We start from the raw sequence: 24,230 nt of genomic DNA, 5'->3' as shown, positions 1-24,230 counted from the left end.
CAGGAAATTAGTATTGAGGTCACTCTGTGCAAAACCCTTGCAAAGAGCAGGTAAGTATAACATACCGTGTTTGTTATTTTTTTTTAAACAGACCTTTACAATCACTTTAATAATCAACTATTCTTCACACAGAATTTTAATTGGTTGATTGTTTTTCGACTGATCGGAGTTTGAGTCATTTAGAAAATTTGGAATTTATTCGAAGATTTATAAACAAAACTAAATTTAACGTAAACAAAATGTATCTAAACTAAGGGCCCTTTCACACGTACGGACCGTATGTCCGCATTTTCATCCGTCCATTGCGGATGAAAACGGGACATACAAGGGTCCCTATGTGATTACGGGTGTCAGCGAATGACCATCCGCTGACACCCGTAATTGTCCGCCTCCGCAAAGATCCGCATTTGCGGACGAAAGAAAATCCTATTTTTCTTCCGTCTGCCGGATCGGATAAACACGGACATACGGTCCGTGTTCATCCGATCCCCCCATAGGGGAGAGCGGAGGAAAGACAGGGCGGTCCCTGCACAGTGTGCGGGGACCGCCCTGCCAGCTCAGCGGGGATTTTACGGAGGATCCCCGCTGAGCTTTTGCGGACACACGGAGCCGATCATTACTGATCCGCCCGTGTGAAAGGGCCCTTATTCTGAAATGAAACCAAATTAGTAACATAACAAATCTATCCAAAACCAAACAGATTTTCCGTTCTGCGCATGTCTAGTATGAACATGGTTAATCAGGCACCAGGAGGTCTTTTTTTCCCCACAATCACCTTTTGGTTCACATTCATATTATATACGGTAATCGCATCACGACTGATGACATTTTTTTCTGAGCTTGGTGTACCTAGGCTGCCTCTCCAATTCATTTATGTGCTTTCTAGTTGTTGGGATGTGTGATGATTATAGTCGTGAATGGCATCTGCTCAAATAAACGTACACCATTTTCCTGTGTTTGGTGGTTGAAATGCATGTCTGTCTCAGCTAACACATTGTTACATTGGAGTTGTCTCACTCCTTATTTCTCTTTACTTATGTGATAAAACTGAATACAAATTATTGAAGAAAATAATGCAGGTTAGCAGATTGCCACTTACTTCATTGGTGCATTGCCTGACAGTTCTGAGGCAGTTTTTTACCTGCTTTGCTTTGTGTTGTGTTTTTGGAGACAGGAGGTTCTGTTAATGAATATGTAAACCCAACATTGCATATTCCTGATATATATGTCTGCTGTATCCTGTACTATATATATATATATATATATATATATATATATATATATACACACATACATACATATATATACACACATATATATATAGATATAAAAGTATCCTGTGATCTTTGAATTGCTATTGTGTGGAATTCCTGTTGTTCCTGCCAGTCTTCCTGCTTTCCTGTTAAAAACTGACCACACTAAGCAGAACACCACACTGTGGTCAGTTCTCTAGCTGTGCTGGGAACTCAGTGTGCTTCTCTTCCAGTGATCAGACTTGTCCTGACACCCCCCCCCCCCCCCCCACAGCCTTTCACTGGGAAGTTCAGTGTTCTGTTGTTTCTCCTCCCCCAGCCTTTATTCAACTGAGAACAGAAGCAATGTGAATCACTTAAAAATAAGAAAAGCGTGTTTATTCGTTTTTTTTTTTTTTTTTTTGAGGGGGGGGGGGATAGGGGTTTAGATCTATACACAATGTTTTGCTTTGCATTTCTGTTTTAAACTGAACAAGTTGTTTTACAAGGTGAGGGTTTACAATCATTTTAAGATGTGTTTGCATTGCAGGCAAAGCAGTTGATACACATCCAATTGATGCATCTTGCTTTCAAAAGCATGCTCCTGATTATCCGCAAAGAAAAGCAGCATTTAACAATAATACTCATCTACGCAAGCCCTAACCTAAACAAACCTTTATTAATGTTAATCATGCCCTATTTCACCTAACATGCTCATATAGTGTATTTCAGGACATCTCACAATAGGCAGCAGTATACAGGGACCACCATTTCTCTGGTCTGTCAGAGGACTGCATGTTGACTTAATTTTTTCACCAAGTTAAATTATTTGTTAACCCCCCCCCCCCCCCCAAAAAAAAACAGATCCTGTCTCCGTAAAGCAGGGGTTCTCAAACTATGGCCCTCCAGTTGTTCAGGAACTACAATTCCCATCATGCCTAGTCATGTCAGTGAATGTCAGAGTCTTGCAATGCCTCATGGGATGTGTAGTTCCGCAACAGCTGGAGGGCCGTAGTTTGAAGATCCCTGCCGTAAAGCATGTTATACAGCACAGTGCTTGTGCTGTGTAATTTGACCCCCTGTAACACCTAAAAAAAACTGGCTGATCCTGCCTGGCTATATTCCCCCCCCTCCCCCCTGTAAACTGACCACAGTTTATCATGGCTGCTGAGCCCTGACACCGTGGTCAATTTACTTGCCTCTCATCCGCAGCTCTGTCTCCTGTGTCCTCTCCTCCATCCTCTTCCTCCCCTTCCTCCATGTCTGTCTGCTCATGTCAGCGCCCGCCCCCTCCACTCCTGTTGCTTTCATATTTAACATTAAAAGCTCCCATTCCCACTGTATTATAACGGTAAGTTCCAATGTGTCTGTGTTATATATTAAATATGCTTATCTGTACCAATAACACAGCATCTTCCTGCGCTCACATGACTCATTGTCTCGCTCTCTCCTGTCTCCTCCCCGGCTGACATCAGCGACAGTGCTCGGTCCCACCCACTGGAACTGTCAGCCGGGGAGAGGAGAGAGGAGGCACCTGAGCGCAGGAAGATGCTGTGTTATTGGTACAGATAAGCATATTTATTATATAACATGGACACAGGGGAACTTATTGGTATAAGACAGAGGGGATTCTAGCATTTTATAGAAGTTGCTGAACAACCACTTTAAGTGTTTCCTGTGTTCAAAAATGGCCTCCTATAACTATTGGAAGTCACATACCTGTTCAGATTGTGCTTCTCTGACTTCTATGTGTAAATGGTAGAAGTGGGTCATTTGAGATTTTGCTGCAAGAAATGAAGAGGAACAGTTGGATAAACAAAATTAATTGTTTTACTTCTGTTTGGGACCAGTAAAATTAACTTGGTGTTACTAAGCCCACATTCATATTGGGCCGATTTGGCATGCAATTTGACATGTCAAATCGCATGCCAAATTGGCGGCTATTGCCAGCAATGGCACCATTCGAATTGGTGTGGCGCCGCACCGATTCCCAAAGTAGTTGCTGTACTACTTTTGGCGACTTCAGGGGTGATTTGAATAGACATCTGTGCATGAACTCGCACGGATGTCTGTCAAATCGCCCCCAAAGTCGCACTGCATTGCTGGTTTGAAATCGTGCAAGTTCAGCTAAACTCGCACGATTACTAACCCGCAGCAGTGTGAACTTGGGCTGAACCGCTAAACCCAGAACCTGCATTCACTATATCTGGTCTCCCACAGTACACAGACCATGAAAATGCAATTATCTTGGTAAATATAAACTGCTAAATACCTTTTCTCGTCAGCAGTAGATAGTAGTCTTGTGCCTTCTATCAGTGTCTGGCCCAGCACTGGTTAAACTTTGTAGGAGGAGTATTCATTCTCTTCTGACTGTCCTATAAGGCTGTATGACCCCTGACCCTCTGTTTGGATAGTGCTGATTGGCCCGGTGCTGGTCACATGCACCCTCCCAAGAAAAAACAAACTCTAGTTCAGGGATATGTAATTAGCGGACCTCCAGCTGTTGCAGAACTACAAGTCCCATGAGGCATAGCAAGACTCTGACAGCCGCAAGCATGACATCCAGAGGCAGAGGCATGATGGTACTTGTAGTTTTGCAACAGCTGGAGGTCCGCTAATTGCATATCCCTGCGGTCTAGTTCATTTGAATAGGCTGAAATTACCAAACAGAGTGCATGTGCCCCTTTTCATAAACACACTGCATTGGATCGCATGGTACTGCTGTACCCTGCAATCCAGTGAAGGCAAATGCACTGCGTTTGCAGTGTCATTAGAAATACGTTGACACCCGCAGGAAATCACATACCCAGTGCCTTTTAAATGCCCTGTCAGAAACGCACAGAATGCTGATATCCCGTACCATGTTCTGATGTGAACAAACCATTAGTTTGTGAACATTTATTTTTTTATTATTAAAATGTTTTTACTTTTTTATCCTTTGTTGCATCTCAGTGCTGCTTATTATTTGCAACCTTATTTCAGACACTTCCTGTATATACCCTATCATTCTGGTGATGGCTGCTCGTGTTTCCGGGTATAATATGTGTTCAGAGTCACTTGTGTCCATCGGATGCTTGTATGACAGGCTGACAATATAGAAGTGCAGTTGGGAGACAATCGGAGCATTGTCATCCTATAACAGGAGGTGTGTGAACAAAGAAATTACCAGATATTATTTAAATTAAAGCCACAAATCCAAAGCTTTTACAAATGACATGTACATTTTTTGTGAGATTTTAGATTATATACATTGGGGGAGATTTACTAAAACTGGAGTGTCCAAAATCTGGTGCAGCCTTGCATAGAAACCAATCAGCTGCCGGGATTTGTCAAAGTTTAATTGAACAAGCTGAAGTTGGAGGCCGATTGGCTACCATGCACAGCTGCCCCAGATTCTGTTTTAGTAAAATCTCCCCCAGTAAATTCAGTTTTAGTAAATCTCCCCAACTTTGTTTTAAAGCCAAAATTTCCGGTTCTATCGTGAGCACAGTGTGACAGACCGGGACTCCACGCCATTCACGGCCTGTGCCGCTCTGTTGAAGTTATATATTGGTAGAGTGCTGCACACAATGACACACAGTTGTAATGCAGGGATTGCTTCAGCGGGCCCGTGGGTCTCAAGCTGGGAGAAAATGGCTCTTTTAATTGTTGGCCTTGGGAGAGATAAGAAGGGGACAGCAGGAGGGGCAGGTGATGAAGCATTGTGATAATGGACCCCAGGTTGGAATGATTGTGGACACGGGTGGGTGGTAATGACCTCCCCAAGGTTCCGATTTCACCTTCTGCTGGGGCTTTAACTGTTCATTATTGCATTATTCGGAGAATAAAGGTATAACAATATGCAGCCGTCCAGATTAGGATCTAGACAAGTGAAAATGCTGTCCTAGCTGTTAGAACAGGAAGATCTAAATGCCCAGAAGTGTAGGATATAACCGTCAGGTGTATCGGTGCTGACTATGTGCTCTTTTTCTGTGCACTGTGCAGTGTTCATTTTGATGTAAAATTTCGATGTAGTTTTAGTCGGTCTTTTTTTGACTAAAATGCCATTTTAATTTTAGTCATCTGAATGGTTTTAGTTTGTCGTATTTTAGGCAAATAAATTGAATGGGTTTAGTTAAATTGTAATGCATTATTTAAAGTGTTGCTAAACCCACAACCATAAAATCAGTCTGTATATGCAGTAAAGCAGGGGTGGCCAACCAGTGACCCGCGGAGCCCTCTGATGTGGCCCGCGACCTCCTGCTCTGGAATGGTGGGTTGGCAAGCCCAGATCACAGGTTGCTGACCCACCATACCACAGCATCAGTGTGGTGAATGAATCTGGTGGTAGAGGAAGAAAGCGGCTGCGGAGCAGAGCCCCATAAGCCGATGCTTCCTCTGCAGCGCCAGCTTTTACACAGGCGGAGTCTATGGCAAAGTTCAGCTAGGATAGACACAGGTGCACTATCCTGCACCCGGGGTGTGGGTAAACCACAGAACATCAGTGTGAAAGCAGTCTTAAGCCCTTTTCACACGATCAGCCCGACCAAATCGGGCCCTCAATTCACCTCTATAGAGCGCCAGATGTCCGTTTATGCCCACCTACCTCCAATCCGAAAAACAGAAGGGAGTTCGTCCCTTTTCATCTGGGCGGATCAGAGGGCCTATAGAGTAGCCGTGACCTGTCATCCACCCGCTATGCTCATTGTGGCCCCCGACTGGTTACCAAGTTGCTTAAGTGGCCCTTGATCTTCAAAAGGTTGGGCACCCCTGCAGTAAAGCATGCTTGTTATACTCCCTTTGGAACCTAAGGGGTTAATCTTCCGCATTGTGTAAAAAGGCTGTCTGATCCTGTCTTCTCTGATCCTCCTCCTTCCACTGACTCCTAATAATGCCCTGTGAACAGTCTATGGAGTCAGGCTACACATGCTCAGTTTCGTGTGTATTGCTAGAAAGAGTTTTTTTTTTCTTGGGAGAGTGCATGAACAGGGCCAATCGGCACTGTCCAAACAGAGGGTCAGGGGTCTTTCAGTCTCATAGGTCAGTCAGAAAACTCCTCCTACAAGCTTTACCCAGTACTTGGCTGGGCAATGATCGAAGTCACAGGACTGCTCTAATTGCTGATGAGAAAAGGTATTTAGCAGTTTATATTTACTAAAATAATTGCGTTTTCATGTTCTGTATACTGTGGGAGACCAGATATAGTGAATGCAGGGTGCTGGTTTTAGTAACACTTTAAGCATTTCTCTAGAAATTTCAAACTCATTATACTCCTGGAGTAAAAATGTAATACCATGTTATTATTTATGGTATGAACATGCACTACAGACACACATTTAGCCATTGTGATATAAAACCAGTGTTAAAAGAGATGTATGGAAATTTTATTTATTTATTTATCCTTAGCTAAGTGGATGCAGCATCGGTCCGAATCTTTATCTATCCCCTGTCGGTTTTAACACTCAGAACCGAGAAATCAAACACCACTGATTGCTTGGCTCTCAGGGCTCCCTAAGCAGTGAACTGGTAACTGTCCGTCACCACCCTTTGCCCCTCCCCCCTTCGCTCACTGTAGCACTTGGCTATGGAGGGGCGGGCCTCGCTGAGAGGCTCAGCAGGCTGCTGGTCCAGGCATGTGGGTGGATCCCGACTATATTGTCGCAATCTTGCCTGAGCCTGGGAGCGGCTCCGTGACTTCAGCCGGCTTCAGCCCACTGTCTGCTGAAAACGCGTTGCCGGAGTGCAGAATGAACTACGCTCCTTTGTTCCACAAGAGAAGTACAGCCAAATGAGCTTTGGCTGTTATTTCATTTCTGCGTCAAATTTTGATTTTGTTTTATTCATAGTCTTTTTTTCTAAAAAATGTTGTCGTAGTGTAGTCATCTGAATTGTTTTTTTATATTAGTTGACTAAAATAATATTTATTTAGATAACAAAATTATTTTTGAGGAAATTAACAATGGTACTGTCCAATTCCTACCTGGATTGTATTATGTTCGTTATGCTTATTTCTAATAAGAAGATTTAGGCCCCATGCACACGAGACGCTATTACAAACGCCTCTAATCTCAGCTTTTCAAAGGCAAAAACCGGCATTTAAAACGCCAGTTTTTGCCGCGAATTGCGCAGCGTTTTGCCGCGATTTGCGGCGTTTTACCGCGATTTGCGGCTGTCAGCGTTTATCCCCAAAACACTGTAGACCCTCCCCAAGCTCAGAATCAAACTATTTGTGCTGCGTTTTGCCGCGTTTAGCAGCGTTTTTCCGCGATTTGCGTCTAAAACGCAAAAGCTGAAGGCTTCTGAACCCAAAATTTTGGGTTTGGAAAAACGGCCCTAAACCCAACTGCTTTGAAACGCCGAAAAACATGATCGTGTGCATGGACACATAGGATAACATTAAATGTGTTCAGGGGCAGTTGAAAAAAATGCCCAAATGCCTCTGAACTCGAGTTTAGCAGCGTCTCGTGTGCATGGGGCATTAGACTCCACTTTTATACAGGGGGTCCCCGGGTTACGAACCTGTTGGGGACTTTCCTCATGTTTGTAATCCGGAAATGTTTGTAAGTCGGCCGCGCAGAACGACAATTACGGATAGGGTTGTCCCGATACCGATACTTTCAAATGAAAGCTGTAATGTTCGCCGCCCGTATTAACCAAGCGGCGGCGGCAGCGGGGATGCGGAAGCATGTAGGTAAGGGGGGACATGGCTGGATATGGGGGGGACATGGCTGCATATATGGGGGGGACATGGCTGGCTATGGGGGGGACATGGCTGCATATATGGGGGGGACGTGGCTGGATATGGGGGGACATGGCTGGATATGGGGGGACATGGCTGCATATGGGGGGGGACATGGCTGCATATGGGGGGGACATGGCTGGATATGGGGGGGACATGGCTGGATATGGGGGGGACATGGCTGGATATGGGGGGGACATGGCTGGATATGGGGGGGACATGGCTGGATATGGGGGAGACATGGCTGCATATGGGAGGGGACATGGCTGGATATGGGGGGGGACATGGCTGGATATGGGGGGGACATGGCTGGATATGGGGGGGACATGGCTGCATATGGGGGGGACATGGCTGGATATGGGGGGGACATGGCTGCATCTGTGGGGGGACATGGCTGCATTTGGGGACACATTTAAAAAAAAGTATCGGTATTCGGTATCGGCGAGTACTTGAAAAAAAGTATCGGTACTTGTAAAAAAGTGGTATCGGGACAACCCTAATTACGGACATTTCCGATGTTTTCCGATGTTCCCGTTGAATGCCGTTCTGTGCATGCATGGCCAATTACAGACATTTCCGACATTTTCCCAGGCTCCGTCTGGCCACGCATGCGCAAAACAGCAGATGGTCTGCACAGAACGGCAGAGGGTCCCCGCAGCACCCGGTTCATAAGTTGGGCATTCTTAAATCGGCAACCCCCTGTATTTTCATCAAAATGGTCTTTTGTTTTGGGGTTCCGATAGTTTTTTTTGTGGTCCTGTGCTTGGAAGAAGCTTGTTTTAACCATCATGCTAATTTGGTTGTTTAGCCATAATAACCCCAATCAAGTTCTTTCCCAACTGCCCGATGGCCTTTCTTTATTGTTGATTTCCAATGCTGGGCACCTTAGGTTGTCTGAGGCAATCACTTGTACCCATTAGTTTGTGAAATTGTCACATAACTGTGCCAAAAATGTTCATATCATGCTGTGCGTGGGAGCATTGGGGTCGCGGTTGGGCCTCGAGTATTTGCCGCCTTCTGTTTTCCTAAGCAAAGCAGCCAGATCTTCAGTCAAACTTCATTACTGAAACTTTCTTCAAAATGTGCTGGTTTCTACTACCATTTAGACCTTTGGATTGCATATGAAAGCAGCACTTGCTTTATTGGGTGTCAGGTGGCACTGGTTGCACAAGTTCTGACTCGGATGCCGCAGGATGTCATATGAATCAGTTTCCAAATAAAAAAAGAAGCCATCTTCCACCTTTGCCCATTCTCCTTTCCTTTTCTTCTTTTTTTCCGCTCTCTCCGCTCACCTCTTCCCTCCTCTGTGTTTCTATTTCCGCAGCCAGCCCAAATTGGAATGTATCTATCATTATTAAAATGTGCATTGTGTGTGTATGTGGAAGGGATGCAGTCACAGGGCAGTGAGATTCTCCTGTCTCTATCCCCCTCTCTTTATTATTGTAAATTACTGCTGAGCTCTGGAGAGGTGAGCGGTTTAGCCAATTAGTAGCATTTGAGTTGGATTTGCTTGTCATTAGCTGTGCTCCTGTGCTGGGCTCTTTGAAGCCGGCTCCTGTGTGATGTCCTCCCAGCGGTGAGATGTTGGTAATGACAGAGGGGTCACTGGGGTGATGTGACCCCGCCACCAACATTCTTTTATTGTTTTTTTTTTTGTTTCCCAGGTTTAGCAAATAGGGCATCGACAATAACAAGTTTCCTTTCTGCACCCAGCATGGGCTTGTGGGAGCCACTGATGGCTCTATTAGAGTGTGCGGCACCCCCTTCCTACACACGGACATAAATATTTCCAACTGAAGGTGGAGGGGGTGTGATTAGGGCACTCTGATTAGCTGCTACAGTGCAACTGGGGCGCCACGCCATGGGCAGGTTTCACGTATAGCCACCTTGTTTGCAATAGGGCGTAAATTAACCTCTTCAGTAATGGCTGCAAGTTCATAATCTTCACTGACGCATCCATATTTCCATCAATCTTTCCTTTCATTTGTCTTTGTCTGTCACCTGAACACACTGTGTTTTTTGTTTTTGCTTTAGATCTTCTTTTTTTTTTATGCGCTTCTAGATTTTAATTTAAATTCAACAGCCAAATGGATCCCTTGTAAAGGGCAGTTTTTTCATGTTGTAACTCACACATGGAGGGTATCTATGAAACAAAAGTAAGGCAACTTTTTCAGTATACAACCTCTAAAAGAATGCAATAGAGCTTTTCGCATAATGTGCACATAGGAAAAAAAAACTTTTAGGGCCAGATTCTCGTAGAATCCGCGGCGGCGTAGCGTAAGCCATTTACACTACGCCGCCGCAAATTACTGGAGCAAGTGCCGTATTCTCCAAGCACTTGCTCCGTAATTTGCGGCGGCGTAGTGTAAATGGCCCGGCGTAAGGCCGCGTAATTCAAAGGGGGCGGCTTGTATTTAAATTAAGCACGCCCCCGTGCCGATATAACTGCGCATGCGCCGGGCGTAAAAATAGCCCAGTGCGCATGCTCCAGCTCACGACGGAAAACGTCAATGACGCCGACATGAGCATCATTGACGTGAAGTCCTATTCGCGAACGAGTTAGGAAAAGGACGTAAATGACGGAAAAAGACGACGCTGACCGACGCCATGCTTAAAGCGGGGGTTCACCCTATCGACGGGAAATTTTTTTTTTTTTCTTTTACCTTAAAATCAGGCATTGTAGCGCGAGCTACAGTATGCCTGTCCCGTTTTTTTTAGCCCCATACTCACCTTGTAGTCGTCCATCGAAGATACCGGGGAATGGGCGTGCCTATGGAGACGGAGGATGATTGACGGCCGGCTCTGGCGCGTCACGCTTCTCCGGAAATAGCCGAAATAGGATTGGTCTTCACGACGCGTGCGCATAGCCTGTGCGCAGGCGCCGTGAAGAGCCGAGACCTACTTCGGCTGTCTTCGGGGAGAGTGACGTGCCAGGGCCGGCCGTCAATCATCCTCCCTCTCCATCGGCACGCCCATTCCCCGCGGGAGCCGAAATCTACGATGGACGACTACAAGGTGAGTACGGGGTTAAAAAAATCGGGACAGGCATACTGTAGCTCGCGCTACAATGCCTGTCTCGATGGTAAAATGTGTCGGGGGGGGGTGAACTACCGCTTTAACATGGCATACGACGGACCATCGTAAACTTACCCCTCATATAGCAGGGGCAAGTTTACGCTTACGGAAACATCGTAAATTCACTGCGTCGACCGCGCGTATGTTCGGGAATTCGCGTAAATAGCTAATTTGCATAGACGACGGCGAAAACGACGTCGGCGACACCTAGCGGCGGGAAAAAAAATTGCATCTAAGATCTGACAGCGTAAGAGCCTTACGCCTGTCAGATCTAATGGATATCTATGCGTAACTGATTCTAAGAATCAGTCGCATAGATACGACGGCCCAGATTAGGACTTACGACGGCGCAAATGGCGTTGCGCCGTCGTAAGCCCTTTGAGAATCTGGGCCTTACATTTTAGCAGGGTACATCTTGGGAGAAATCCTTTAAAAATCTCCTGTAATTCCAATACTTTAACCTGATATTTGAAGTGCATGTTTTTGACATACAGCTCTATTCAGACTTCCGTGCTTGAAAATGTGCGCTGTACTGTTTTTGATTTGCGCTTTTCAATGTTTCTGCGCACTGTTCTACACTTTAATGTTCTTCCTTTCTTTTAAATAAAAGAAATCCATTTTATCCATTTTGCGGATGCATTTTAACATTCTACCCTTCCATCTTATGGGCCTAAAACACATATTGGTGATCGGGAAATGCAGCAGGACTTACTGCTCTGGTTTGCAGTAATGTTAACTACTGTCGTAAAAAGAAACGTTTTCGATATGTTGCAGTTTCTTGCAACAGGTGATCCAGGTCCAATGGGATTGCTGTACAGGAGTGAATATGGTAGATGAAATCGTTTTTTTTCTTTGCTCCTTTTATGGCAGAATACCCAAACAGCGACTGCATGTAATTGGATGCACCCACCATCTTAAACTTTGGGCCGGCTTCTGATGAAAAATCGAACAGTGTTTGGCCAGCTTTAGGCCCCTTTCACAAAAGAGATCTGATCAGGTCTGCCTGTCTGTTTTTCACGCATTCCCAATAGAACCATCCCTCTCCTCTTTGGAGCTGTGAATGTAAACAGACTTGTGATCGTTTACAACCGCCTACCTCCAATCTGATCCGATCCGTCAAAAAAAGAAGAAAAACAGAAGGGGATCTGTTCCCCTCTGACCAGCCGGATTGGAGGACAGTCTGGTGTAAGACATCTGTGCGGGTTCATGTACAGATGTCTATTCAAATCACACCAAAAAACACCAAAAGTAATGCAGGAACTACTTTTGGGAATCAGTGCGGCGCCGCAAAGTCAGAGTTGCACCGATTCAGACGGTGCCGTTGCTGGCAATAGGCTCAGATTTGGCATGCGATTTGACATGTGAAATCGGCCGACTGTGAATGAGGGCTAAGACCCAGTTCACATATATGCAAATCGGATGCATTTGAAACCACATCCGATTCGCATAACATGTGAACCAGAGCGGCTTTCAATGGAGCCGGTTCACACATGTGGGCGGGTTGCTGTGCAAATTTTTAAAAGCCTCCTGTGTATCTTTCAGTCCGGTTAAGGTGCGATTTCAGTGTCTAACTCGCACCTGAACCACTGAACGGAGGCTGCACTGGACTCTACACCAAAACTGGACCCGCATATATGTAAACCCAGCCTTGGCCCTCGTTCACACTGAACACGGCTTTGAAATCGTGTGCGTTCAACTGAACTTGCGCGATTTCAAAGCCGCATTTCAGTCCGAATTCAGGGGTGACATGAAAAACATCTGTGCGGGTTCATGCACAGATGTCTATTGAAATTGCCCCTGAAGTCACCAAAAGTAATGCAGGAACTACTTTTGGAAATCTGTGCAGTGCCGCAAAATTGAAAGTCGCCGCAAAGTCCGCCGATTGGGATGCTCCTATTCCCAGCAATAGGCTGCGATTTGACATTTTATCCTGTCAAATTGCGCCGATGTGAGCACGGACTAAGAGTTATGCTAGGAATCCTGTCACTAGTGACAACTCGCCAGCAGCAGGATCACTAGAAATGCCAGTTTTTTTTGGTGTCACTCTTACCAGATGAAAAATCAAAGCATCGCTTCCCAGCTGGCAAGGAAGGTTTTGCAGCTTTTTAGCTAGCAAAGGAGTGACACTAGAAACTGGCGAGTGCTTTCTTTGCCCGCGTTAGGAATCCTTTGAGTTGCTGCCCACCACAGGATCAGTAGTGTGCCATAGGCCTAATGTTCTACTAATCCAAGCCTCAAAAGTAGGAAACACTGGCAATGGTTTCAGGTTTTACATGTCTGGACCTAATTTATATAGAGCCAACCTATACCACAACATTTTACAGAGCGCTTTCAATCATTCACATGTATTCCTGACCTTGACCTGTATTTTCTCTTCAACACAGTCATACAGGCACAAACGTGATAGGTTACATTTGGCTAGAAGCATATTGAAGTGATACTAAACAATATCCTGTCCTTCATATTGTCCACTAGTTAAAGGTCCTGTAATCTATTTTTCATTAAATTGTTTCATACTGTATTTTTCTACCTCCTTTGAATATCTTCCGTGAGCCCCTGAACTTTAACTTTTCCACTTCAGTTTGCTTGGAACAAGCAGTACACATTAGTTGTGCCTATGTGCACTACAAGTCCCATAATCTACATTCCTAAATATAGTGGGACCATGGAGAAAAGAAGTGAGCCTCTCTCTATCAGGAATTAAAAAAGAAGGCATTTAGAGGAGGCCGAGAGCAACTGAAGGTTGTGTTTTGAGTTAAAGGGTCACTTAAGGATTTTTTTTTTTTTTTTAGCTAAATAGCTTCCTTTACCTTACTGCAGTCCTGGTTTCATGTCCTCATTGTTCGTTTTTGCTATGATGTTGCTGTAATCCTTCTCTGTTCTGAACAGTCTGTTTCCTGATGAAAAAAGTCATGGGAGCTTTCTCTCTGTGGCACTAATCAAGGAGGTGTGATTACTATGGGCCAGATTCAGATGCAATTTACGTTGCTCCACGGCAGCGTAACGTATCTGATTTACGTTACACCGCCGCAGGTTTACAGCGTAAGTGCCTAATCCTCAAAACTCTTACCTGTAAACTTGCGGCGGTGTAACGTAAATGCGCTCGGCGCAAGCCCGCCCAATTCAAATGGGGCGGGCACCATTTAAATTTGGTGCGTTTCCCGTGCCAAACGTACTGCGCATGCTCCGTCGGGTAAATTACCCGACGTGCATTGCGCTAAATGACGTTGCACGGACGTCATTTGTTTAGACGTTAACGTAAATGGCGTCCAGCGCCATTCACGGACGACTTGCGCAAACAACGTTGTTTTTTTTTTAATTTCAACGCGGGAACGACGGCCATACTTAACATGGCTTAGAACAACTAGGGCTCAGCCCTAATTTTACGCGGCGTAACTCGACGGAAACGACGTAAAGTTAGATCGACGGGCAGCGCGGACGTTCGGGAATCGCCGTAACTAGTCATTTGCATATTCTATGCCGACCGCAATGGCCTCACCACCTAGCGGCCGGCCTAGAATTGCATCCTTAAGATCCGACAGTGTAATTCAATTACACATGTCGGATCTTCTGGCTATCTATGCGTAACTGATTCTAGGAATCAGACGCATAGTTAGGACGGCCGGAACACAGAGATACGATGGCGTATCAGGAGATACGCCGTCGTATCTCTTCTGGGAATCTGGCCCTATGTGTCTTAAACCCCTCAGAACCTATCACTTTCGTTTTACAAACCGTCACTGCCCTGTATTGGCTTTGTGTCTCTGTACTTCACAGAAGCATGAAACTAGATGCATAAACGAAACTGAAACTACAGGTACATTATATGATTGATTTTTATCTATTTGTACTCATTTTTAAATGGAATCCGTTAACTATTATGTCTCTATACCCTGTAAACATTCATTTCAGCAAAAAAAAATTCCTTTACAACTCCTTTAAGAATACATACTTGAATAGGTTTTAGGCCAGTGTTTAGTGTCACTTTAACCTAATTTTAGATTCTACTAAATGTGTGTAATAATCTGAAGAGCAAAATACAGTAAATCATAGCAAACAGTTAGCAATTATCCTTCATTGTTGCAACTTCTCTGAAATCTGTCTGGTTTGGGTTACTGCACCCTGCAAATCACCTTTTCTACATCTTTATTGGGTAAACCAAGCTTCGTAATTATAACGTAATCAAAGAATAGTAATATCCAGCGATGTATGGAACCAACCAGAAAACTGCCTTTTTTTTTAAATATTTTATTTGAATTTTTTTAGTCCACCCAAAAAACATTTGCATTTCTTATCTAGCAATGAGATACAACCCTGTCACTTCCCAGAACTGCTTCTTGCACTGCTGTTACACAATATTATGTATGCCGACTGGTGACACTTCACTGTATTCGCAAGCTAAATATTTAACAACGTATGCATGATCAATCCACCAGTTTAGTTAACAAAAAGCACCAATAACAAATGGTTCAAAATGTAATTTGCAGTAAAAGTATATCTGTGCTCCATATCATTTTTAATATATACCAGTTATAATATTCATTCACAGGGGGCCTTTACTAAAAACAAATCCCTGTCTGGTGAACCTGCAGAACAATCGGGAGCCTTAACTCAATGGGATGTCATTAAGGGCCAGTTCACATCAGACGCAGTTCCGTACCGTTTCGTGTGCATTTTTTCTGCACTAAAAATGCATGCACAGTGTTTTCCATGTATTCCAATGGCTCTAGTTGGCACCATGCAGTCAGTGAAATAGAGCCATTGGAATACATGGAAAAAAAGCACATGGAACTGAACAGAACTGCGTCTGGTGTGAACTGGCCCTTAGATAGGACTGCTTCATATTTCACATAGGCTTTTCTCTTGATCGACCTCTGAAGAGTGATGCCAGCCTGGTATGCTGCCAGATTGGTATCTTTTGAGATTGGAACTGCATTTTTTTTTTAAATATATTCTGAAAGAACAAAAGAGACTTTTTTTACGAATCCACAGTCTATGGATTTATGCCTTCTGGGCCACATTGTGAACTATGTAAGTTGGTTTGCTTAGGCCGGCCATTCACGGTTCAAATCCTTGGCCAGTTCGTGCTAATCCGGCCACAGATCAAACTGCATTATGGGCAGGCTTAATGTACCAAGTTGATTAGTCAACTTGGGTACAACCAGCCTGCTGGATTCTCTTGTGATAATCGCTAGCGGTTGCTATAGTCGCTAGCGATATTCACTGTCTTCTTCCAGCGGTAATGGCATTAAAGAAATTTGCATCGCACCTTCGTTTTACCAACAAACATTCCCTAAGGTGGTCCATTACTGATACTTATTCTCTGTCTCTGTCTCTGTCTCTCTCTCTCGGGATAAGTTGGTGAGATCTGTGGGCTTGGTGTCCTGTATCAGATATTTTCATTTATATCAGTGGTTCTCAACCTGGGGGTCGGGACCCCCTTGGGGGTCAAATGATGATTTGCCAGGGGTCACCAAATCCTGGGCTGTTCCTGAAGCCCGCATCACTCTCCCAGCCTTTTTGGAGCCACCCAGCAGGGCTATCCCTGGAGCCCGCAGCCGCCCACTTAGCCTTTTCGCAGGTGCCTATTCAGCTCACGGCATGGCTGGGGGGAAAAGACTAGAGGTCAGCTGACTGGTGAGGAATGTGAAATGGGAGGGGCTGGAGGAGACCCTATCTCCTGATTTCAGCATAGGTGTCACTGCTACGATACACCACAAAGTCGGAAACACAGTGAAGCTGGAGACTTAGTGAGTGATACTACCTGCGATTATAGTTGCCATTAAAAGGACTCAGGGAGCGCTAAATGTCTGTGGGTTAAGGGCGCAAATTACTTTTCTTGCCTTGCGTGCTGACAACCCACGCTACGAAAATAATTTTACTGTTCGGGGTCCCAACAACTTGGGAAATTTTATCATCGGGTCACGGCACTAGAAGGTTGAGAACCACTGATTTATATAGTTGCCAATTTCCCTGTTGGCTTTCTTATTTGTCTTTGTTATGGAAACTGCAGTGATGGGAACTGGAACATAAGCAGGTCCGTAAAAACACCCAAAACCCATATGTGGAGTTGGAAAATGAGGTCAAGATCTTATGTGGTAATAAAAAACCAAGAGACTGACTTTGCCCACCGCCAGGCTCTGCCAATATGAAAGTATCACTTTGGGTGCACAGTCCCTTTAAAATGTTCTCCTAACAGGTAATGGGGATTGACATGTTCTGGCCTGGCAGTTTTTGGCTCATGCCTCTCTCCTCTGTCTCTAATATTGCCAGTGCCTCTCTGCCTCTGGTTAGTCTCAACCCCACTAACCTTTCATTCTGCAGGCAGAGTTGGATCAATAAATCTTTGCCGGTAAATAATTGCTATTGAGCTGTGTTCCCATGCAGAAGTGTGAGCGCTCTGTTGTGACAGCCTGGAGGGGAACATCTCCCTTCTATATCAATTGCCTGACTTCACACAGGGAAGCACACAGAAGCGCCATTGTCTGCACTTCTGTGCACATATGACTTGTAAAGTTTTATCTGCCATTGGTTAAGCACTTTACACCCTTGTGAGGGTATAATTTTCAGGGAACTGTGCATTAATGTAACTTAACCACTTCAGCCCCGGAAGGATTTACCCCCTTAATGACCAGGCCATTTTTTGTGATGCGACACTGTATCGCCTTTAACTGACAATTGCGCGGTTGTGCAACTTTCTACCCAAACAAAATTGACGTCCTTTTTTACCCACAAATAGAGCTTTCTTTTGGTGGTATTTGCTCACCTCGGCGATTTTTTTTTTTTTTTTTTGCGCTATAAAATAAAAAAGACTGACAATTTCGGAAAAAAAATTACTTTCTGCTATAATTTTTTTTTATTTTTTTTATCAATTTAGGCCTATATGTATTCTTCTACATATTTTTGGTAAAAAAATCGCAATAAGTGTATATTGATTGGTTTGGGCAAAAGTTATAGGGGTATATTCAGGTAGGGGCGCACAATGATACGGCGGCGCAGCGTATCGTATTTACGCTAAGCCGCCGTAACTTACAGGAGCAAGTGCTGTATTCACAAAGCACTTGCTCCGTAAGTTGCGGCGGCGTAGCGTAAATGGGGCCGGCGTAAGCGCGCGTAATTTAAATGTGGAAAGGGGGGCGTGTTTTATGTAAATATATGATGACCTGACGTGATTGACGTTTTGTACGGACGGCGCAAGCCTTCACTGATCTGGGCTTTATGGCAGCATGACTAGACAGAAGCCTTTCCTTAGTGCAATGAAATCCCGCTTGGAGTTTGCAATAAGACACAACTGAGTCTTTTTGAGGTTTGCCGAGGTCAGCCGAAGTGTCCTCGGGCCGTTTCCAAGGCTGTCTAGCGCCCGCCTCTGGTTGCATGCGGTATTGCATGCCATTATAGTCAGTGCAGAATAAATTATTTTCATCTCCATTGAATTCAAAGGGTAAACTCGCTTTGATATTCGAGTACTTTGGATTACGAGCATTCTCCTCGTACGGATTATGCTCGTAATCCAAGGTTCCACTGTATCTCCTGGAGTTACACTTTATGGTATTACATTATTATTTTATACAGTTCAGTGTATGGTTTAAAATTATCTGTGTTATTACCATCATCAAAACAGTTTATTTTCCATCTAATCATTATTACAGTACGCTTTTTTTCCCCATTTTATGCTTGGGTTACAAACAATGCAGTTAGTTTTGCCTTATAAATTTTTAACATGTAAGTTGAGTTAAAAATGTATTTTTGTCCCTTGTGTTTTTTTTATTAAATGAATTTGCGTTGCTGTTTAAACCTACTGAGGCCTCGCGATAATCTATCCATATGGCGGCACTGTTTTCCTTTTTTGGATATGGTTCCCCTTTAAAGGATAACTTCACCTTTGGGAACGTGTTACATTTTCCTCCCCGGGGGGCAGCAGTATGGGGAGAAGTTCCCTGTACTAGCTGTCACTGTTTGAAAACGGCACATAAGTACAAAAGTGTAATATGGTACGGCTTACCAATCCTTCCTAGTAGCTGCATTTGTTTTATTTTTTTTAGCCTTTCTTTCCTCTATTTTCACCGGTTCATAAAGTCTGATGTATAGAGACAAACCATTTAATGTTGACAGGGGGGCTTAAAAGTGGGATGCTTTTATTCATTTATGTAAAACCTTTATCACAATAGTCAAACAAAAATGTTGCTGTAAATAAATTCCTTTTTAGGGGTTAGCTTGAGTTTGGCTTTTATTTGTTAGTCACTTATGTAAAATCCACCCAAATCTACTAGTGCATCTTACACTACCCTCTCCCTATATTGACAATGCAGTTGTCCAAAGGTGTCTCCTTTGCTCCTCCAGTGGAGTGGAGACAACCTAAGCCAGCAAGTGTGTTGCTAGATTAGTTAAAAATAAAGGGGGGAAAAATAGCCTATAAAGAAAACAGATACAGCCACCACGTGCAAGAATTGGTAAAAATGCCATATATAAAAAAAAATTTTTTTAGTTTAATTAGCACTTTAACCACCTGCCTACCGCTCACAGCAAATATACTGCAAGGGGGTGTCAGGTACAGGCCAAGTCACATATATGTACATGACAGGCCGCCTTCCGAGTTTAGGGCGCGCATGCGCATGCACCTTGCCAACCCAGCACAAGTTTGACACCAAATGTCATGCAATGATTTCAGGTGAAACCTGCTGATGGGCTGTGTCCAATCTCACACACAGTTCTGTGTTTACAAAAGCACAGAACTCTGTATAGGTAACTGCATAGAGAAGGAACAGCCAGGTCAGAAAGTAAAAGAATCACAATTTACACACATTACATATTTTTAGGGACACAGTTATCCCCTTTAAGGCCCCTAGATGTTAATCCCTTCCCAGTCAGTGTCATTAGTCTAGTGTCGGTGTACAGTTTTATCACTGATCGCTGTGTCACGAGCGATGTAAGTGTCAGTCAGTGACCCTCCATGCCAGTGTCTGTTAGCACCAGAATGCCCGGCACCCTATCACAGTCACAAGTCGCTGTTCACAGCTATTAGAGTATAGCGTCTATAGCTGAGTGATTTACAGTAGTTTGTAGGCGCTATAACTTTTGCACAATCTAATTAATATACACTTATTGGGATTTTTTTTTTAGAACAAAGACCTGTAGCAGAATACATTTGGCCTAAATTTTAAGAAGATTTTTTTTTTATTGAATATGTTTTATAACAGGAAGTTATTATAAAAATATATATATATATATATATATATATATATATATATATATATATATATATATACAGTGAGGAAAATAAGTATTTAAACACCCTGCTATTTTGCAAGTTCTCCCACTTGGAAATAATGGAGGGGTCTGAAATTGTCATCGTAGGTGCATGTCCACTGTGAGAGACATAATCAAAAAAAAAAATTACAGAAATCACAATTTATGATTTTTTAACTATTTATTTGTATGATACAGCTGCAAATAAGTATTTGAACACCTGTCTATCAGCTAGAATTCTGACCCTCAAAGACCTGTTAGTCTGCCTTTAAAATGTCCACCTCCACTCCATTTATTATCCTAAATTAGATGCACCTGTTTGAGGTCATTAGCTGCATAAAGACACCTGTCCACCCCATACAATCAGTAAGAATCCAACTACTAACATGGCCAAGACCAAAGAGCTGTCCAAAGACACTAGAGACAAAATTGTACACCTCCACAAGGCTGGAAAGGGCTACGGGGAAATTGCCAAGCAGCTTGGTGAAAAAAGGTCCACTGTTGGAGCAATCATTAGAAAATGGAAGAAGCTAAACATGACTGTCAATCTCCCTCGGACTGGGGCTCCATGCAAAATCTCACCTCGTGGGGTCTCAATGATCCTAAGAAAGGTGAGAAATCAGCCCAGGACTACACGGGAGGAGCTGGTCAATGACCTGAAAAGAGCTGGGACCACCGTTTCCAAGGTTACTGTTGGTAATACACTAAGACGTCATGGTTTGAAATCATGCATGGCACGGAAGGTTCCCCTGCTTAAACCAGCACATGTCAAGGCCCGTCTTAAGTTTGCCAATGACCATTTGGATGATCCAGAGGAGTCATGGGAGAAAGTCATGTGGTCAGATGAGACCAAAATAGAACTTTTTGGTCATAATTCCACTAACCGTGTTTGGAGGAAGAAGAATGATGAGTACCATCCCAAGAACACCATCCCTACTGTGAAGCATGGGGGTGGTAGCATCATGCTTTGGGGGTGTTTTTCTGCACATGGGACAGGGCGACTGCACTGTATTAAGGAGAGGATGACCGGGGCAATGTATTGCGAGATTTTGGGCAACAACCTCCTTCCCTCAGTTAGAGCTTTGAAGATGGGTCGAGGCTGGGTCTTCCAACATGACAATGACCCGAAGCACTCAGCCAGGATAACCAAGGAGTGGCTCTGTAAGAAGCATATCAAGGTTCTGGCGTGGCCTAGCCAGTCTCCAGACCTAAACCCAATAGAGAATCTTTGGAGGGAGCTCAAACTCCGTGTTTCTCAGCGACAGCCCAGAAACCTGACTGATCTAGAGAAGATCTGTGTGGAGGAGTGGGCCAAAATCCCTCCTCCAGTGTGTGCAAACCTGGTGAAAAACTACAAGAAACGTTTGACCTCTGTAATTGCAAACAAAGGCTACTGTACCAAATATTAACATTGATTTCCTCAGGTGTTCAAATACTTATTTGCAGCTGTATCATACAAATAAATAGTTAAAAAAATCATACATTGTGATTTCTGGATTATTTTTTTTGATTATGTCTCTTACAGTGGACATGCACCTACGATAACAATTTCAGACCCCTCCATGATTTCCAAGTGGGAGAACTTGCAAAATAGCAGGGTGTTCAAATACTTATTTTCCTCACTGTATATATATATATATATATATATATATATATATATATATATATATATATATATATATATATATATATATATATATATATATATATATATATATATATATATATAATATTATTAATGTACTGCATTTTTTCGTTTATATAATAAAAAATAAAGAACCCAGTGGAGATCAAATACCAGCAAAAGAAAGATTTATTTTTGTGAAACAATTATATGAATTTCATTTGCGTACAGTTTTGCATGACCGCGCAATTTCCAGTTAAAATAGCACAGTGCTGAATAGAAAAAAAATCCCAGGTCATGAAGGGAGTAAGACTTTCCAGAGGTCACGTGAAACAGATTCGTAAAGATTTCCTAAAGTAGATTTTTGTAAAATTAAACTTTCTGCCTCTTTTTTATTCATTGTTGTGTCTCAGTATTGCTAACCCTGAGCCTCTCTGCAGTCACTTCCTGTCTATATGCATGCAGGACATTGATGGCTGCCTGGCATTTCTGGGGAGGGGGGGGGGGGGCAATAGTGGGCCATCTCTGTGATGTGTGCTGAAATGGCCACTTCTAGTCTCCTTCAGAAGCCCATGACAAGGTAACGACGGAGGAGCACAACTGGGGGAGATTGAGCATTTTTACCCTGTAACAGGTAGTGCATGAGCGAAGACCTTCATGGCATTATAGCTAGATTTTATTTCAATGAAAGCCACACATGTAAAGTATTGAACATTATGTTTGACATTTCATTAGCCTGTTTAAAATTTTAGCAATTTTAGTGATTAGTTTTACATATCTTTAAATTTTCCATAAAGTAAAATATTTAAAAACAGATGTAATAAGACTGGATTTGCTATAGGATTTCAGTTGTGTTCATATATTTCTTCCTGTGCCATTCAAAATGACCAATTCCATCACCTTGTCTCTTGCCACTTCATGGAGGTACATGTGTAGGTTTACATGGAAAAATGCAGAACTGGGTGGAAAAAAGCAAAAACATGTACAACCACCTGATATAAATTAGACATATAGCCTGACATATACTAGAGATGCCTAATGTGATTGATAAACTCCCATTTATTTATGTCTTTACAAAATAACCTTTGCAATATAAAGACATGTGAATTTGTGTTTATCCATTTGTTCCTAAATGTTATTTATTTTATTTTATAGGGCATGTTACTAAAAAGAAGTGGGAAGTCCCTAAATAAAGAATGGAAGAAGAAATATGTCACCTTATCAGACAATGGAGTCCTTACTTATCACCCTAGTTTACACGTAAGTGCTACCTGTCTTCATCTGAACACAAACGACTCAACTATTTGGGATTGTTGCGCCATTGCCACAGCCAAGGTTATGGCCCATATCTGTAGAATTTTTTATTTTGTTTTCCTTATTGCTGCAATACACGCAGTAAGTATCCGTTTTCATGTGAATTTCTGATAAAAGTGTAAATCACCTTTAGTATTAGAGCCTCTTTGTGTATTTACCCAATAGTTCCCACCTCTAAGGAAACAAAAAGGGGCCACCAACTAGCTCTTACAATTTGCATTGCTTGGCAAACTTGGTTCCTGCTGAATCTGCAGAAATTTGAGTTTTGGGTGGCCCTATCAGCACCACTAAACTCGACAAACGATCTGGAAAAAAAAAAAAAACAGGTTAGAAATTCCCAGCCAAGCAGTGATTGCAACCAGTCAGATGAAGTCACTGGGCATTCTCGCAGCTCCTGCTTCCAGCGAGGGAGATGCCCCAATAGCTGCCAGGGGGGGGATTCCTCCATTCAGGCATTTTAGTGTGGATGGGGAACATCTATTCATTTCTCTTGCTTATCCCTGCAAATTGCACTTGAACTTGTGTATACCCATGATCAGACCTACCAGGAAGAATAAGCACCTTCAAACCCAGATAATTGCTACACTGCTATGACATTATAGATAGCTGTAGTATAACAGCACTGTTTAAGAAATTGCACCAAATTACAAAAGACTGTCATGTTAGGCCTCATAACCACTGGAAGTTTTTTCAGCTGCTCCTAGGGGCATCTGGCGTTTTTTTCCCCCTGTCTCTAAATGCCCTGCATGTGTCCATGCACACGTAGGCTCTTATGCCTTGTACACACGACCGGTTCTCACGATGAGAAAACTGCCATTTTTTATATTGGTCGTGAAAACCGGTCGTGTGTATGCTCTCGACGAAAAAACTGCCCGCAAAGAAATTGAAACCAGCTCTCTTTTTTTCTCGTTGTGTTTCCCGTCAGTTTTTTTTTCTCGTCGCAAAAAATGGTCGTGTGCATGCTTTTCCGAGGGAAAAACAAACGCGCAGGCTCAGAATCAAGTATGCAGCCCGGAGGGTG

General features: G+C 43.3%; 1 protein-coding gene across 10 annotated transcripts in view; it reads left to right on the top strand.

The window, feature by feature from the left end:
- The window catches only part of AGAP1 (ArfGAP with GTPase domain, ankyrin repeat and PH domain 1), a 579,218-nt gene that overhangs the window by 419,271 nt on the left and 135,717 nt on the right, over positions 1–24,230 (top strand). For all 10 annotated transcript variants that reach the window (XM_040357546.1, XM_040357547.1, XM_040357545.1 and 7 more), the window contains one exon: positions 23,051–23,155. In XM_040357546.1, the coding sequence (XP_040213480.1) occupies positions 23,051–23,155 (105 nt within the window). The remainder of the gene's footprint in view (positions 1–23,050; positions 23,156–24,230) is intronic.

The sequence above is a fragment of the Rana temporaria genome, chromosome 6, assembly GCF_905171775.1.
Source record: "Rana temporaria chromosome 6, aRanTem1.1, whole genome shotgun sequence".
Classification (NCBI taxonomy): domain Eukaryota; kingdom Metazoa; phylum Chordata; class Amphibia; order Anura; family Ranidae; genus Rana; species Rana temporaria.
Note: the sequence above shows the minus strand (reverse complement) of the source record. Positions and strands in the feature narration are given on the sequence as shown.